Source organism: Pungitius pungitius, chromosome 17 (assembly GCF_949316345.1).
Source record: "Pungitius pungitius chromosome 17, fPunPun2.1, whole genome shotgun sequence".
Taxonomy (NCBI): Eukaryota; Metazoa; Chordata; class Actinopteri; order Perciformes; family Gasterosteidae; genus Pungitius; species Pungitius pungitius.
Genome location: NC_084916.1, coordinates 14,654,461 through 14,672,999, shown reverse-complemented (window position 1 = coordinate 14,672,999; position 18,539 = coordinate 14,654,461). Strand labels below are relative to the sequence as shown.

Below are 18,539 nucleotides of genomic sequence, written 5' to 3'. Positions count from 1 at the left end.
AATTAGCCGTAAGTTCCGAGGTTTGCCGGTGACTTTTTTTTTTTAACGGTTAATTATTTTTGTTCTTCCAGGCGAGCCGATCTCGTGCCTGACAGATATGAGCGTGGAAAATTCCTGATTCCTGATTCACGCCTTCCTCGGAATCATCGATGCGTTGAGCTTCGGTGGCTCGACAGCTGCGTTGAGACGACAAAACTCCATTAGGGGCAATTTGCAACCTAGAAGCACGTCCGGATCAAGTAGCCACGACGCACTGATGCATGATGGGTTCTGCGAATGCAATTCATGAGTCCAACAAAGCAGGCTGTCCTTCTCCGTCACCATGGCGGCGAGCCCGGGGGGGGGGGGGGGGGGGGGGTGTTTCGAGCTTATGCTCGTATTCCTCGTGTTTGCCTTCCTTAACAAACAAACAAAAAAGAATCCCTTCACCCAGCAACTCCTGTGTGTGTGTGTGTGTGTGCGGGGGGGGCCTTCCGGTCCCCACTTTGGATGCGGGAGCTGCAGCGAGGAGGAGCCGGCGAGCGAGATGCTCACCGCGGTGTAATTAGAGAAATGCTCTCGGCACGCTTGGCCAACTCGACTAATTAGCAAAGCTTTGCTGAGTCTTCAATCCGCGAGGATCCAGCATGAAGCAGATGGATAATATGCCAAAGTCACCGAGGAGGAGGGGGGGTAAACAGGCCGAGGCTTCTGCAGGGTGAAGGCCGAAATAACGCGTTGTACCCCAAAGGAGGGGCTCCTCCCCGGGAATCCGCAGACACACGCTGGCGGGTTACTATGTCACGTGACTCGACGCAGGTGAAGCGACCAAGGGTGGCGTCACGTGAGCCGTGAGCCGCCGATGACTCACGGGACCAGAGAGGGACGGGCGGCGCGGCGGCGTTAACCTTTGGTTCAGGGCGGGACAAAGGCCCGAGCAATTTGCATCACAACAGTTAAACCCAGCTTCTCGTACTATGAAAAACGTTTGCTTTTTTTATTACTTTCCACCTGCCTGTCACACTCTTTAAAACAGTGACCATTGGGATGCGGCGGCCTTGTATATTTCACCTGGAACGATTGGAAAAGTGTGTTTTTTTAAATATATCTGGTTTCCTAAATAATAGAAATTACATTTTTTTTCTTTGCATACAGTGATTGTAATAAAGAGCTTCTGATATCCGTTGAATTGTTTTGCTTAAAGTCGACCGAACCCCTGAACCTCTCATCAGCACTGCTGGGTTGAGTCTGAGGACCAAACAATGAACCGTTATCAGATAATAATCAACCCACGTGGTGCATGACAGTGTTGTTTGTTATGTACCTGATCTAAATTCAACATGAATTTGCTTCATTAAAAGTTATAAGGCTGTAATATTTGCTATTTAACGAAACATACCAGTCCTCCACATTCTTCTCTGCTCTCTCCTCCCCAGCTGTAAAGTGAGCACAAAGAGTTTATTCTGGAAAATTGTGGCAGGTAAGAAAAAAAAAAAGAAGCCCATTTTGGAGCACTCAGGCGTCAAGAGAAAGGCGCTTGCAGATTGCTACGCAATGATTAATGTGATTCTACTCAACCCCCCAAATATAAAAGCCCTCTAAGCACCACGCTGATGGCATTTTGCAGAACTCGGTGCAGACGATTAGGAGGCTGCTTCTTTAGGGATTTTATTTCAAATCTACTTCTTTCCTTTTACTCGCTGGGAATTAAAATAGTCTTAAGTTTTTTAATGTGCTCAAACAAGTGAACACTAGACAGTTTACTGCACTGTAATCTAAAATATATATATATATATATATATATATATAATTTATTATGGTCCTCAGTTAACTAAATTACAATCAAAGATGTGGATGGACCTTTAAGAGTTTTGCTCGCAGTTTCATTAAAAATCTATAAAGAACTGGAATAAAGCCACAACCACAACACTTCACCCGTCATATCAGCTGTGTGGGGAAACGCTAGAAACACCACCCACGCAGGGGGCATAATGTATAAGGTTTATTAACACTATTACCTTTGACATGTTACATGAGTGTGGAAATCCTGTGGAAGTCCTCAGCATCGAGGGTGTCATTTAAACCGTCACCAGGCAACACACTTTAGAGGACCGACCCCCCCCCCCCCCCCCCCTTTGCAGCAGATACCAAGAAAGAGGAGACAATGCCTACAATCCTAATTGAGGTTGAAGAACGTTGAGATTTAACAGACGCGGTCTATTTAAAGAGGCTTTGAGGTGGTATTGTGGTAATTCTCGTTGTGATGCGGCACAAAGAGCCTGTAAATCAGCCTGTGAATCACCACATCTCGGCTTTTCTTCTTGGATTTAGCAAATTCACTTTTTTAATCCCCCAACTCCAACTATGGTCGAATTAGATTTTGATGCATACATTATGTCATATATTCTAAAGGCAGCAATGGGCCCACAGTATCGTCTCATTGAGTTTTCCATGTGAGGATTCTCTTGCAGCTGGATGAATATTAGGTGGAAATAAAATATTCAGAGAGAAAGAATAATCCTTCATGTTATTTGCATTTCCTGGGAACTTTTACTTTAAAACGTCTTTTGGTCGTGAGACAGGGTGCAGTGCAAAGGTTTTTCATTTGTATGTTCCTGTCAGGAAAGAAGGCTCCAGGACTCTTTTCTGCAATCCTCCTGGCCAGCTGTGGCTATTTTATTCAAACTTTAATACATGTATGTGAAGTATAGTTGCAATCAGAGTATGCTGTTCACATTTCAATCAGCAGAGACAAATTGAATAGAATGAATGTGTTTCATAGGCTGTGCAATGTATTGCTGAGCAGATATAAAGAGCCTGTAGTGATTAGAACTAATCAGGAAAATGGAGCTGTCTAACAAGCAACACAGAAAAATCCCCGATGAAGTCCAGAGACTGAAAAGAATCCCACGGTCATCCAGCTGCAGCAGATTCGAGTAGAAAAAGTGAGCGTTTGGTCGAATGTTTCAGCAAAGGAGGTAAGAGACTGTATGAGAAAACAAAAATCCAGAAAAAAAAAAAAAAGAAAGCGTGATTTATTCGGTGAAACTCGTTGGTGTTTCGTGTTTCTACCACCAAGACCACGAGCGAATGAAGAAAATACACCTCGTCAGACATCACTAGTCAGGAACCACACAGGTGAACCAAACTGTAAAATGCCTCAGGCTGAGGGACCCTTCTCGTTTCTTCTTCTCTCCATCACAGGACGCCTCCGAGCGCTTCTGATGTTTCAGATGTTTCAGCCGTGGCTCGTGGCGATGCAGGCATCTCTGGAGAACCGCCTGCATGTCATTTGCACCCAGCAGCTGCTTATAAAGTTGCTCCGTGTGAGTCGGACATTCCTCTGATGGACGTTTTCCCTCAAAGAGCAAAACCTGCAGCCGCCACAGTGATAATTACTGGCATGCTCGGATTCGTGGGTACGGGGAACAGGCTGTTTCTTTTCTTTATCTTTATTTGCATATGCGAATTAAAATTAACCGTTGGGAAGTTTGAGAGTTGAGCGAAAAGTCAAGCAAAGTATGTACAAATAGATCAATGTTTTTGGAATTTTGATCTTTTCCATGCTTTGATGTTCTGTCGCCTCATTGAACCTCTGTCATCTGGGAGCTCACGTGAAGCGATTCGGCCCAGGAGCGGAACCCACTTGATGTTGCGATAGAGCATTATTGATCACCGAGGGGGAAAGAAGTAAAAGAAAAAAGGAACAATTGCAAATGAGAAGCATATTAACGCGACTTTGACTTGGTGCATTTCATTAACTGTGCCCTTTGAAGTGATACGTTAGAGTTCTGGGGAACGTAACAGAATAATAGAGATCAAGAGCTTTAAGCTGAAAAAAAAAAAAGTGAACTTGCATCTGTTAAGTCTTTAGTTTAATGTATTCACTATATTACTGAATATGATCAGTGAATATGTTCTGTGTGGTTATTAGAGCTCAGCTTTTCATCATTGGTCCTTTCAAAGAGGAGCAAAAGCAACATCAGTCATCAGTTGGCCAATTATAGTCTTTTTTTTCATTTCCCCTTTCAAATTGTAATTCCAACTGAACTTCAATGCTTTTCCTAATTGGTATATTTGTATTTTTAAGTGATAACTTTCGGCTGTTCTGGGCCGCTCCCGTCCTTGCAGTCGGTGAACACCATAAGTTGTATTCCTCCGCTTTTGGCCACTCTGCAAAGATGCTGCGATCACATGGGCATTAGAGGATTCCTTTGGCCCCTTTAACGACACGCAGCGGATCATCAGCACCAAGGTGCCGAGCCCGGTCGGAGGGATGCGAAATGCAGGAGCAGCCCGCCTCTGCCGGTGCTTCTTCACGCATAATTGAGGAGGAGCAGGTAATTACCAGACTCAGACTCGCACCGATCGCTTCAACGCGTCACCCAGTCTGTCAGGAAATCAATGATCCGCCCCCCCCCCCCCCCCCCCAACGACAGAAATGATCCCTTTAGCCGAGGACGGTTAACTTCGAATGTGGAACGATGGCGGCATTAAGATGATGTCAGCATTTGCAAATCATTCGGGAATGAACCCATTTGCGTTTACATTGTTTTACCGTGATTGAGGCCTGCAGATTTGACCCCCCCCCCCCATCCATCTCCTACATTAAAAGAGAATCTTGGGGGCTCTTTTAGAGGGGCGTGTTGGCCATCAGTGAGAATATTAAGCATTGATGCAGATGCAATTTCCACCTTTCTGTCATGGAAATGAAGCTCTGGCGACCCCCCCACCCCCCACTCCCCCCTCACCCGCCCACTCACTCACTCATCTGCAGCGGCTGAAATGGACAGATACGAGTGTTTAGTCGGCGCCAGCTACTCATTAGCACGAGATTGTCCTGATCATTAGGCGGAATATTTGAGCAATGAAGGGGGGGAGTCACGCCCCCATCCCCCGCCCCCCCCTCCCCCCCGGGTTTAGAGATGGTTTCCTTTGGATTTATTTCTAAACCCTTCTTTAACGGTTGCCGATTCCAAGTGTAAAGATTGTTTCTGATAGCGTGGCTCCATGTCCACACCCAAGGGCGTGTGGACTTTAATGTTGAGCATTTCTCTTTTTCTCACCTTGTATCTACAAAAAGTGTCATATTTTGTTCAATTTTCTCTCCGTACGATAACTGCAATATTCACACAGAGAGATCCATCCAATCCAAAGACAATCTTTCCCACGTTTTGTACTTCTTGATGAAATGTGACCGAGTGGAAATAGGGGATTTTGGGTAACCCTGTTAACCTTGAATTACAGTATTTGGCACCTTCATTTCCCAGAATTATTACTCCTCCTACGCTGGAATAATACTGTGGGTTTCATCACAAGTCACTTAAATCTAACTCTGATTTCTTTCACGTTGTCTCTGCATCTCAGTCCCTCCTCGCCGGGGATGCGGAAAGAGACGCAAGAAACCTCGCAAAGGGGCAGCGAAACTTTTTTAAAATGAGACGTCCTCTCCTTTGAAGCGGTGTAAGTCACACATGACAGCAGCCGATCACAGCTGGATGCATTTGGACTGTGTCTTGCTTAAATGATTAATTATTAGCCATTTATTATTTTCTAATAAACCAAAAATACGATAATGATATTTTTTGGAAATGATGTTACTGTTGATATATCCTTTGTGTCAAGGGGCCAGGATACAACTTTGTTTTTGAATCATGCATAGGTATTATTAAAAAAATAGTTAAAGAATATGTGATTTGTAATTTGACAGTTATTTGTGGTGTAACGCCTTGTTACATCTTTGGTACACACAGTCTGTGTCTGTCTTATTGGTGAAGATCTTTTAGGCTGAATACTTGCAGACATCAGGGGGTTAGGAGGTATAATTCAACAAAAGAAAACCGTACTGACAATGCTCCTGGATTCAACATTTTTCCATTACAGATATATTACATTTTCCTTGAATGTTTTCAACATCAGTTAAAAAATGAGAGGATTTAATAACCGAGCTATTTGTTGTAAAGAGTTAAACGATTTTTTTTTCCTTTTCTCACTTGTTTTGTCTGCGGGAAATCTGGGCTCTCAGCATTGACAGTCACACACAGGCGAGAGTCAGACCCATTATATCCAGGTGCAGCCACCTGTAAACGATGAGGCCTGCTCTACCATTGTTGTTTCGCTGCATGGATAAAAGCGCTCTTTATTCGGGCTGTTGGAATCAGTGCTGTCTGTAGTCATGACAACTTCGGTTCACCCCTGCACGAGGACATCAGGGTTACACTGTAAAGGTACTGTCAATGTTCAGAAACGGTATGAAGCAGCACTTGAAAGCATTTTTCTGCAATTGCATTAAAGGAATCCAGTAAACTGCAGATGTACGTACAGAAATTGGGGCATTTTTCCACAACCCAAATTGGATTTTGGTACCAACGTGAAATACTATAATTAAAATGAATGATATTTCCTATGTTTTTGATAACAGTGTTCCAATTTCCAACACAGGTAAACTGCTCTCACCTGTCTTCAACATTAAGTTGTCCACCAAAATGAAAAACTTTAGCCAACAACACCCATTGAAGTGGATTTTATACACATCACACTTATGTGCTCATAGGGGAAAGGTTATCGACATACATCCGGTTGTTGACTCTCTTCAAAGTGAATCTGTAGAAGGTGTTTAGGTTGGGTTTTTTTTCTTCTTTTTTTATCCATTATTAATTTCCTTTTGCCATTTTCCGATCCACTGACACTATTGATTTTTTTTTCTCCATTAGCGCAGTCTTTCTTCTCTGTGTCTCCATTTATAACCTCTCCCCGGTGAAAAGAGGACAATGTTGTCCATATCGAACGTTATATCCACTGCTTGTTTTCAAGTTCTGTTTTCCCAGTATTTCTTCTGAAGATCACAAGTGTATTCTGTAGCTAATGAAAGTCTCTGAGAGCATCTCTCCATCCATTTTCCATTAGCCTGCTCGTGGATTTGTGCTGTCTGTTATTAGCCTCAGCTCGAGCTACTTTTAAAGAGAAAAAAAACACGGTATAATCATGGCTTTAAAAATTGGGGATTCATGTCAATGTTTTTTCTGTGGGTGAAAAAAAGGGAAAAAATTCAATATGGTACACATTTAAAGCGTACAATAGAAGGAAAAAACATGAGTGTGTATGACGTATAATACACACACTAAAATGTAGTTGTTGCGATATCATATTTGCTGCTGCAACTGATCAAGTAAGCCCTCGGCCGCTGCAGCATATTAGAGTAGGTCTGTTGAACCTGTTTGAACAACACATCGGGGGATGCGAGCCTTTCCCATCGCTCGTAAAGTTCCACCGGCGGGGAGGCTTATATCTGGAGACAGTAGACAGTAATTGATCTGTGGCCGGCTGCTGATCGGAGACCTCCGTGATTAAATTGAAACCCGTTTAAGCTCGTTCACCGGAGCACCGTGCATTGTCGCCACCGGTCTCCATGGCGACCGCAAGATGGTGGTGTGAATTTGAAGAGGAGATCTAGAGTTGGGTGTTTTAATTTTCTGATAGCAGTGAGAGGCACCCTCCGGGTCACTTGTGTGTCTATCTGAGGGCCGGTGGAAATGCACTTTGCGGTGCGATGTCATGGCGACCGTTTTCAAGAGCTCTCTGCCATTTAAATTGAATTACGGTCATGCAAGATGAATTATTCCATTAGGAACCCAATCATTTTCAAGTAAATATTATGCTTTCCAATTTCCTCTTGTTTCCAGGCCACTAAAACAGACCATGAGCTCAAGCAGTTTTTTCTGGAATTTTGTTTATTTTTGCCAACAATTAAAGTTCAGCTTGAAGCACAGCTGCGGCATTAGACATTTTTATATAACAGATCCACCAGAAGAAGCTTAAAAAGTATGATTAGAACACTTGCCTTACACACTGTACTGCAGTCAGAGATTAAACGACATCATGGCATTTTACATAAATCTACAGTTATTTACATTCACACAAGCTTTATTCTGTTTTACATCGAATACAAAAATGAAAAAAAATATATAATGAAATCAATGGATGGAAAAATACTAATGCACAAAAATGAATGGAGGAAGATTAAATAAGCAATCAATTAATGAACTCTACAAACAATCACACTGACAGTCAATAGGAATTCTATTCAGTATTAGTGACATCTGACTAAGCTCTGCTGCCTCACTTGCTAAAATCTCAGATTAATAAACCTTCCCACATTTAACCAAATTAGCTACAGATCATTGACACAACACACCACAAACCTGCTGTTTAGCAACTAACATTAGCTTTATGCAAATGAATAGACTATCAGGAAAAAAGGTGGAATAATTGTATTTCATACCTGTGTGTACTGCTCTGAGTTAATTTAGTCCACGGCTCCCCTGTCAACAGCTTGGAAAGTAGTGTGTTCGAATCATTTGTCAAGATTTCTCTATGTTTTTTTTTTTAAATGGTTGTAAATTAAAGTTATCATCTAGTGATAGATATGACTATTTGTTACCTTCATTTCTCATAACAATGACCTTACAGTAAAATTGGCTTCCGTAGTTTGCTAAAGACAGAAATCACCAGAAAGTGGTGAAATGATATTAAAAGGTAGGGTTTAGTTTTGGAATACAAGGTGTGAAGCGGACTACTTGACTGCGAAGCTTGGTCTATTACCATTAGGTCAACATTGATTGACCGGCATTGATCTCGTCCAATTGGATACCTCTGTTTTCCTTGTTATTGGCACTTGGTGAAATGAGGCGGTAAAATATTCCTGATTTGTCTCTTTTTGACTCCACCACGCAGAGGAAAATGCATTGATATTGAAAGTAACAAACCGTACACAACAAACTGAAGCATTGTTCACTTAAGAAAAAAAAACAATAATTCTGCAATACAATACAAAATGTAATCACACATCGCTTTTTGGATTATAATTAGAGCAATTTTATCTGTGGCTGAAAACTAATTTTCTCAAAAGCAAAAGCTTAACCTTATTTACAAATTCAGTTTTTCACCATTTCCTTTTACATTTGTCAAATAAATTTTAAATAGAGGTCATCACAAATGCTTGTGTCATAATTAACATCTGTTTAACATTTAAAACATTAAGTTACCTTGTACCATTATTCCAAACCATGGCACTTTCCGACACCTTTGCATGTCAACACCAATTTTACCTTCAAAGTACTTCATTGTCCGATTCTATTTGGATTCCTCATATACACCTCTGACACATCATGCAAAGTTAAAATGATGCACAGCATCCATCAATGAATGTCTCCATTTTGATTGATGCCATAATTTGCAGTAAATAAATGAACCGTAATAAATGGCCACAATAAGCTCATTTAAATGCAGGTCAAAATTCGCCTTTTTGTTGACCCGAAGGACAAACATGTCTGACAAGAAGAGGCTCAGTTAGAGTTTTTCGGTTATCCATTGACTTTAGACCTCTTTCAAACAGGAAGAAACAAAGTAAGCGAAGCGTTGTGGCCGCCGGCCTTATCCTTCCGTGGCAGGTTGGTCGTGCCTTAGTGGTTCTCCTCAAATTGTCCTCAGACTTGACACCACTCATGAAACTCAAGTAGACGCGCAGAAAAGACCTCTGTAGAAAGCCAAGCTTCGGCGGTCCAGTGCCATTCTGGAATCCTTCATCGCGGCGCAAAACCTCAACAAGCAGGGTTGATTGTGATTTCACGTGAACCATGAAACATTGAGCCAAACGGTATCAGAGTCTAAAGGGAATCAAACAAATAAACAAGTGTCCATTTTTGTTGTAAGATTTCTCGATGTAGAGATTGGTTGACTTAGCAACAAGCTACTTCAACTCATCCAGCTGTCGGTGGGTATCAGTCGTTATCTGTTGAATTGATGGTGGATATACTGTACAAATGAAATAGTCAGAATATTTCTTTTTGGTGACAATCTTTTGTCAATTCCGATGGATGATATTTGAAAAATACACTTTTTGGCTCGACAAGTAGATCTGCAGAACTGCTTTGTCCTTCATGTGCCATCAATGAGGTTTGAACCCTTGTTTCATGGTCCATTTTGGCTGACTAATTGTGAGCTGCGGATGTGCTGCTTCATTCTTCCTGCTCACATTTGAAACGTACTCTTTGGGGTGTCAACCCACGTCACAATGCAATGCGTCACATTCGATATAAGAAGAACACATTCTTTTTTGTACAGAACTGATGGAAAAGTAAGATCAGGGAAACTGATTTTCTGTTGCCTTTATTCCCTTCAGTGTATGTTCACTCAACCAAATTGGAGAGACCAATCAGCACGTTCTTCGAGACCAGCCTTTTCTCTTTGTGATCTTCAAAACTCTGTTGTGGAGATCTGGGTGACCTCTGATTGCAGATCTTGCTGGATCCTCCTCGAGCGAGAGCTTTGGGGGACCCTTTCCATGCCTAGTCATGCAGGCTTCTTCTCCGTCTCTGTCGGAGTGCAGACGGATACTGGCTCCCTGGTGTTGCTGCGCCCTCCTGTCAGGCTGTGCTTCTGCACGTGGGTTCGACAAGGAAGGCAAAAATCCCTGAAGCACCGCTTAAAGTTTTCATCCAAAAATGCGTAGAGGACGGGGTTGAGGCTACTGTTGGTGTAGCCCAGTGCGATGCACAGGTGCCAGCTGGCTATCACAAAGGGGTTCCTTGTGTCAATCTCCACCATGGTCTTCACGATGATGAAGATGTGGATGGGGGTCCAGCAGACGACGAAGGCAGCCACCACCACCAGGACCATGCGGGTGATGCGGCGCATGTTGCGGTCTTTCTCCTTGGAGCCCGAGAGCAAGCGAACGCTCTTCAGGCGCAGGATCATCAGGCTGTAACATATGCTGATGACCATCACAGGAACCAAGAACGCAAAGATGAAGACGCAGATCTTTGTCACAGTGTCCCAGTACCATTCCGGCTCGGGGAACTTCAGTATGCACATGGTTTTACCTGGAAAAAGCAAAGGTAGAATTCCAAAGAATGTGTTAATTTACAGATATGGTAACATGCAGGTTGAGACGGATGCCGGCTAGGGCCACAGTATTCCACGTACATATCCTACAGTTGTAGTGTACGACATGTGGACCGCTGTTTTCCTCCGTTGGCATAACAACGCATGAGATTTGACTTAACCTCCATGTCTGATTTTTATTAACTTCTCCATTGGTCGACCTCTGAGTCTCGAGTCCCAGTGGGTTACACCGGGATATTAGGAATGTAGGAACTCACTAAATGTTGATGAGTTTGGATCCAGTCGTCTAAATGTTTCGGAGGCTTTTACCTTTGGGTGAGACGTAATCTCTGATGTCCTGAGAAAGAGAAGGTTGGCTTGAAAAATGCTAACTATGCAGATCGTCGCGGGTCTTTTCTCAAGTAATTCGGGGGATCCATACAAGTTCAACTCCTGGCCTACGCATTTTCGGATAACAGCTGATACTTGCTTGAAGACGTTACTTGATGATGAAGGAAGACACACCGTCTTACCATTATCATTCACTTTGGTCACAGCCATGACCACAATGGGCACCCCGATCGCGGAGGACACGACCCAGATGAGCACGTTGATCATTTTCGCCTTGACCGGCGTCCGAAACCCCAGCGCCCGGACAGGGTGGCACACGGCGATGTAGCGGTCCACGCTCATCATGGTCAGGGTGAAGATGCTGGTGAACATGTTGTAGTAGTCGATGGCGATAATGAGCTTGCACAGGACTTCCCCAAACGGCCAGGTGTTCATGAGGTATTTGGCGCTCTGGAAGGGCAGAGTGCTGGTGGCGAGCGCGTCTGCAAGAGCCAGGTTGAAGATGTAGATGTTTGTGGCCGTCTTCATCTTGGTGTATCTGATCGTGATCACAAAGCAGATGAAATGAGTTTGCACAGTCAATCCCCCGTTTAAAATAAGGCAAAAGTGTCTACAAGGAGATGCTGATTTATGCGCTTAAGTGGGCCTCCTCCAGCAGGTGACAAACCTATGGCAAAGCTTTCATTTCACAGCAGATATACAGGGGAACGCTTCCTTTTGAGAAATCTCATTGGACGCCCTTTTGCCTGTTAATCACTTCCATCTTTTGTTTTTCTTTCCTTGCAGCGTTGACTAGGTCTTACGGACAATTCTGGTTGGGAATTGAGTAGCAATTACTTACTGTGCTGACCTCTGGGGTCTGTGGGCATGTGAGCGATCTTTACCAAAACAGATTGCCATTGATCACTTGTTTATTATTCAGCTCGCCATTGATCAAAAAAAGCCGCCAACTATGCACTATGTAAATTCTATCTAACCAGCCATGGTTGTTGGAGCAATAAATACTTAACCCAGTAATTTGTTTGAAAATGCTAACACTCGTAAACACAAAATGCAATGATTGCATCGGTGTAACCAAAGGGCTCTAAGGGCTGAATGGACCAGAAACCTCTCCCGTTACCAATTTGTCTTTAAAGGTCGTCCCATTCAGAAGTGAACAATGTTTTCATTGTGTCACAATCTTTTGGGATGGTCATGCTTGCTCCGAGTCATGAATGTCTTCTGACAGAAACACCCTACGCCTGGTGCCCTTGCTTACACACACACACACACACACACACACACACACACACACACACTATCTTAGTCCATTCAAAAACCACACACACACAGACACACTATGCTCCTCCTCCTGGCAAATGTTGGGATATTTTTGCCTATTTTTAGCTGAGACCTAAAGCATAGTCAACAGCTATGACTATGTTGACTCATACTGTAGTTCTTTAATCTTTAGCAAAATAATGCAATACCAGAAAACCAGTTAAGCCTAGAGTGAGCATGCTGTCCATTATTGGCTTCGTTGGCAGGAATGCAGCAACTCTCATCAAGAAGTATCTCAGTTCCACTTACAGATAAACCAACCCAGCCTGCCACTAGCGGCACACAGCACCGATTGGCAATCGAGTCCACTTGAGAACAAATTGCTCAAGCACTGAGCCAGGTCTTATCTAACAGGTGTGGCAGCGGGCTGAGGGCCGAGACAGAAGCAAGGATAGCTGGAAGATAAGAGAAGCCAAGTGTTGCTTTCTTGCGCCCCCCTTGAGTGGCCCCAGTTTCAGATGTGCAAGCTTCTCCATCGGCAATCAGATCGAAGTCTTTCAGTGCGACCGGAGCCCAATTTACACAGATGTGCGAGTGCATGCAACACTACTCTAAATGGAGTTTGTGTGCATTGGGGAGCCTCTATCCTATTCATGACTTATTTATATGCTGCCCGACGGAGCGGACAAATGGCTGGTTGAGCGTTTGTTTAGGTTTACTGGTGAAAAGATCTGTCAAAATGCAGATAGTTAAATAAAATGTTGTCAACCCACTAATTACTAGACAAGATCTTCTACTCTATTCATAATCTTCGGGTCTAGAGGGCCATTTTCCACCTTATTTGATATTTGAGTTATTGTAAACGTAGCTGCATTGCCTTTTTCATATGAAACAGTGGATTCTAAGTCCAGACCCCATTGTCTCTTTGGTAATAATGTGACGCAGTGAATTCACTCATACCCCAATTTGATTTGTACTAACAGATAATGAACCTGCTCTTGTTGCTTGTACGCTGCCCCGATTTGGTTGTGCATGCAGCAGTTTAAACATAAAACTCTACTCAAACAGAATTCTGCACGGACACAATGCTTTCTTTGCGGTTGACAAGATTTGCTGCTCCAATTAGCAATGCTTGTTTGTTTTTTCAAGGTTTTGCAGGAAATTCTGTTGATTTTAGTGCACTCAGATTTGCCCCAATCAACCTAACATTTTGTTTGTGGTCGTGTCTTTTTTCATCTACTGCTACCACAAGGTTAGTTCTGTGTTGTGGGTACACTCCCTTCAGAAGAGAACATTCTGCCGGGATGGGTAACGCGCTCAGCTGTGGTGATGAACGCAGGACAAATTCCTGCCTTTCTGAGGTCTCATCCATCTCCCTTTGTCTCCATCTCTCATTCTTTTTTTTCTTCTTGTCTTTTTCCCCATTATTTTCCCTCCAACCCCCTGAATAGAAATAAGAAGGCAGAGTTGTAAATAAGGATATATATTTTTTGGGGGGGTTCAATATCCAAACATTTGGCATTTTCTTGGCTTTCTGTGTTCAGCACTCCATCTCCCTCCGTCAATACAAAAACCACTGGACCGTGTTTGTATTTAAATATGTTTTGGCCTGCATGTCACGTCCTGCCCGTGGGCTGAAAAACAACCGCTGGCCTCGACGACTTTGCCTCCACTCTGCGGCGATGTCTTTCTCGTCGATGATTTACCTGCTTGTTTGATTCTCCGTCTCGGCTGCATTAATTAATGCTTCGAGTGGCTTCGGGGAAACAATGAGGACAATTAGAGCTGTTCTAAAAGCTGTTTATTTCTGAGAAGCATGTATGCAGGTTAGGGCTGAGGGAGTTCACCGGAAATTACAGGGCGCTTGTATCTGAAAAAGTCGGCGTAGGCTTTATTATAATGATTTTAGAGCTATGGGGGGGGGGGGGTACTGTGACCTCTCACTGCACTGCAAACATTCACTATTGCATAAAAAGAAATCTTATTATTCTTTACAAAATCAGTAAGCCTTAAAATGACTTTGCAACGCTTAAAAAGATTAAATAAATGATGGGTTTAGCACTGCTGGGTATTTTCAAGAGACAAACACAGAATGCACATTTTCACCCAAACACCATATAAAGCGGTCTCTAATGGCAGGGCATTACCTCTCCAACAATCCAAGCTGACGATGGTGCAAAGAAATGCACGAGTTAATTGAGACTTTATTTCATCAACCCTCTCCTCCTGAGATGCAGCTGAGTCAGACGGCATTGAGAGAATGCCACTGAGATGAGAAACTCAACGACACCCTCTTTGGCATTAAGCTTTAACAATGAGTTAGAGATAATAATGGAAGTCCAATCTCATGCTTTAAGCAGGGGACCACTTGTTTTGGGCCGCAGGTGATTCAAACACAACTGCAATAAGGAACAAATGCATTTTATTGGAAAGGATTTTTTGTTGTTGTTGCTTCCAACCTTTCCATTTAATTCATTGGATAGTTTATTCATGAAAGGACGGTAGAGTAAAAGCCCAAAGAAAGCTCAAAAGAGAATTAAGATTGAGACATTTTATTTAAATATTAGACTGTTGGAATTGTGAGATTATAACAAAAATTTCAAATACTGCTCATGGGGCATTAAGGGGTCCCGTGAGAAGCACGTACACAATGGTGGGCTATGTTGCTCTCAACAGGCACTTTAAAAGCAAGACAGGAAATGTCAGGAAAAAGCCAACATTTACCTGACCACCCCGTACATCACGAGCACGTTGCCCAGAAGTCCCACCACGCAAATGACGGAGTAGAGAGCCGTGATGCATATCGCTGTGATCATGCCCCCGGTGCTCCGGGCCGGACCCCGCGGCTCGGTGTAGTTCTGCAGCCGGTCGCCCCCCGTCTCCTCGTACGGGAAGGTGGTGTTGTAAGGGATGACGGAGTAGAGGTCGGACAGGTGGCGCTGAGCTCCCGACACGGTGTACGGCTCCATGCTGCTGAAGGCGGCGCTGCGCTGTCCGCTCCACGCGCGCGGTGCTGACAGCTCGCTCACACGGTCAATTGAAGGGGGGTGGGGGGGGGGTAGAGAGAGAGAGAGAGAGAGAGAGAGAGAGAGAGAAATAAATAAAGTTTCCCCCCCGTGCGCTCCACTCCAGATGTGCGGCTGTAAGTGAGGCTGTGTTCCAGAAAGAAGAGGACGAGGTGCCCGCACACACCCCCCGAGCAGCGGCCAGATGTGTCTGTGCGCTCCGGCTCACCTTTTATACTCTCCGAGATCTCCAGCTCACAGCCGGGGAGCTCTCTCGCGCCGCTGCGTCTGCAGCCATGGGCGGAAAAAAATTGGGATTTGATATTGTGGATGTGAGCTCTTCAACTGGGCGTTAAGAAGAAAAGAAAAGAAAAAAAAAACAATAGCAACCTCACCGTTGGAACATAAGGGTAAAGTAGGAAGAATAGAAAGAATCATACTGCTTCTATTTCGTAAATCGTGTGTTCTCCAAGTGCAGAGCGGAGATTGACCCAGCTGCCAATCAAACCAACAAGTACAAAATCAATACATTTCGGAATGTAACTGACTGTAACTGGTTTTAGAGTGTCTCCAAAATAAATTTGAAAAATGTGTCACTTTTAAATTGTCTTTTCGGCCTATATTGAATAAAAATGATTACAGATAATTTGCACATGTGTGTTACCAACATGGTGTCAATATTTGTGTTTTTAAACGGTTATGTACAGGAAAGCCTTTTTTTTTTCAAATTCAACTTATGTTACTCTTCCTCTCTTCTCTCCGCCAATGAAAAGAACCGGTGCTTCCCGCCTGTGCAAAACACAACATCCGGACACCCAGGGTGTCCTAATGACTCATCCTCCTTTGGCCTGGATCGATCCAGCTGATCTCAGAGATGCTATACCTTCATTTCTAATTATCTCTAGCAGAACATTTCTCACAAACGCTCATTAATGGTTCTGTGTGTTTGCCTTCTCCAGACACCTGTATTTGCTTCACAGTCTGGACTCCGTTCTGGAGAAAGGAAAGAAAGATCACTGATGTACAGGAAGTACAGGGTCCTTTCATAGGCCCTGAATGGGTCGTCAAATTTGAATGGAAAAACCCCATTCACCTCATGTGCAACTGACCCATTGCTGGATTATCCTTTCTAACAATGGCTGTACTGCGTGGTTTCTTTCTGCAATATTGTGCAGGTTTGATACATGAACAACACACTTTGGATGTAGCTTCTGATCTCTCCTCCCCCCCCTTGGGCCTTTCAACACAGAAAGGAAAGCTCCTGAAGCAGATGCAGGGGTGAGGAGGGATATGTCCAGACACATTAGCTGCAGCCTCCTTCTTTCCTTTCGCATTTCACGTTCGCGGCGCGGGATCCGTCACGGAGGCGGGTTTGGACCGCAACGCGGTCTGCATTTAACTCAAAGTGAACATTTGGGTTGAGAAGTTTTGCTTTGATGAACGATTCTATCTACGTTTTTTGTCATGCCGGTGTAAATTATTTTTTGGCATGAAGCTCATCAAGCTGAGGAGACTCGAAAGTCGAAAGGCTTCAGTGCTGCAGGCTTCAATAAGGTTGCCACGGTGTCTTCTTTGATGCTTCACATCAATTTGTGGCTCTGTGACACTTTAATGTCACTCTTTCATATCTTACTTAATGCAAATGGCTAATGAGAGGAATTGGTGTCGATTGGCTGACTGCGGAGAGTGTCATGAGAGGCAGAGGAAATCCTAATCATCCCTTTTGGAACATTATTAAGTAACGGTGGGCTGCCGATGACACAATGCCCGCCCTGCTGTTCCCACTTCTGATGTCAAAGGATTGCTTTTGCCCTCTTGGTGAGACGGGCACACAGCCTTCACCACTTTATTCATGATCGCCGTGGCGAGCCCACATCTGCTCGCTGTTTGGCATTCAAAATTGTGCTGGAAACCCCACTCAACATTACACGGGGGGGCTTGTTTTTCAGATGGTGCTCCCCATTGGCCTGTAAATAATGGTCACAGTCTCTGTTTTATGTAAATTTTACTCTTTATTTCAATTGGTTTTAATCTGTACAGCCAAAACTGTTCATGATCATATTTTGGTATTTGTTAAAGGGGCAATGACTAATATTCTTGTACATACACTGACTCCCATGAGCGCTTTTATGGGATGGGAGTGACTCATTGCTATAAAAAAACAGAGAATTATCACTAAACTCTGCAGTTCCCCTCAGCTCAATGACGCGTAGTAGCTTCATCCATCAAGTGGTGTGTAAGTTCAGTCTTACCTGCCTCATTAGCATTGCTTTTAAGAGCAAGAGGGGGCTGGTTTTAGGTGAAACTGGTCTGACAACCCCAATTTCCACTACTTAGCGCTACACACCCCAGAAAGACAGAGTAACTACCTAGTAAATGTGATGTGGCATTCAGAACAAGGAGACAGTAAAGGAGGTGAATGGTCACAGTGCTGTCAGTCCTTCCCTGTCATTTCCCCCTCAGATCGTTCTGTACACCTGCCAGTCACATTCACCTGGTCAGCCCGCTCACACTCACCTGGCTCCCAAACACTCGCCGCCAGATTAGTGGCTGTGTTTGTTTGGAGGGTTTTTGGTTTTGGTAAATCGGATGTAAGTTACGTTAGATCATAAAAAGATGTATTGCAAAGTCTGTCGAGCCTCCGGTGGCAACACTAGCAGCCACAACAAGCTAACACGCTAACGAGGTAACGCACTAACACGCTAACGAGCTAACACGCCGGCCAGTTGCGAGCAAGTTGGCCAGCAGCAGCGGGCAGCTGTTCGGGTGGGCGTCGTTTTCGGGGTCAATGAATTCATGTGTTTAATTGAAAAAGCAATACCGTGATATACCGTCAGAATGTTTTTTAATACCGTGATATGGACTTTTGGCCATACCGTGCAGCCCTAATGGAAACCCTCAAAAGGGGGGGGGGGGGACGCTGTTCTTTTTCATTAAACGGTTTCCTCTCACACAGCAAATGCACTCCACGAGCTTTCTATTAAATATGAAATAAATAAGCGTGCGGCTGCATGGAGGGGAACATAGGGAATATAAATATTATTTTTGAGCACATCACTTGGC

The 18,539-nt window shown here is 43.8% G+C and overlaps 1 protein-coding gene across 1 annotated transcript; it reads right to left on the bottom strand.

Annotated features, from left to right (window-relative positions):
* Positions 1-7,761: 7,761 nt before the first annotated feature.
* On the bottom strand, positions 7,762-15,673 carry oprd1a (opioid receptor, delta 1a). Its single transcript, XM_037474999.2, has 3 exons — positions 15,196-15,673; positions 11,394-11,749; positions 7,762-10,859 (listed from the first exon to the last, which is right to left on the bottom strand). The coding sequence occupies exons 1-3, from the start codon at positions 15,438-15,440 to the stop codon at positions 10,330-10,332; spliced, it is 1,131 nt and encodes a 376-aa protein (XP_037330896.2). The 5' UTR covers positions 15,441-15,673; the 3' UTR covers positions 7,762-10,329.
* Between the last annotated feature and the right edge of the window lie 2,866 nt (positions 15,674-18,539).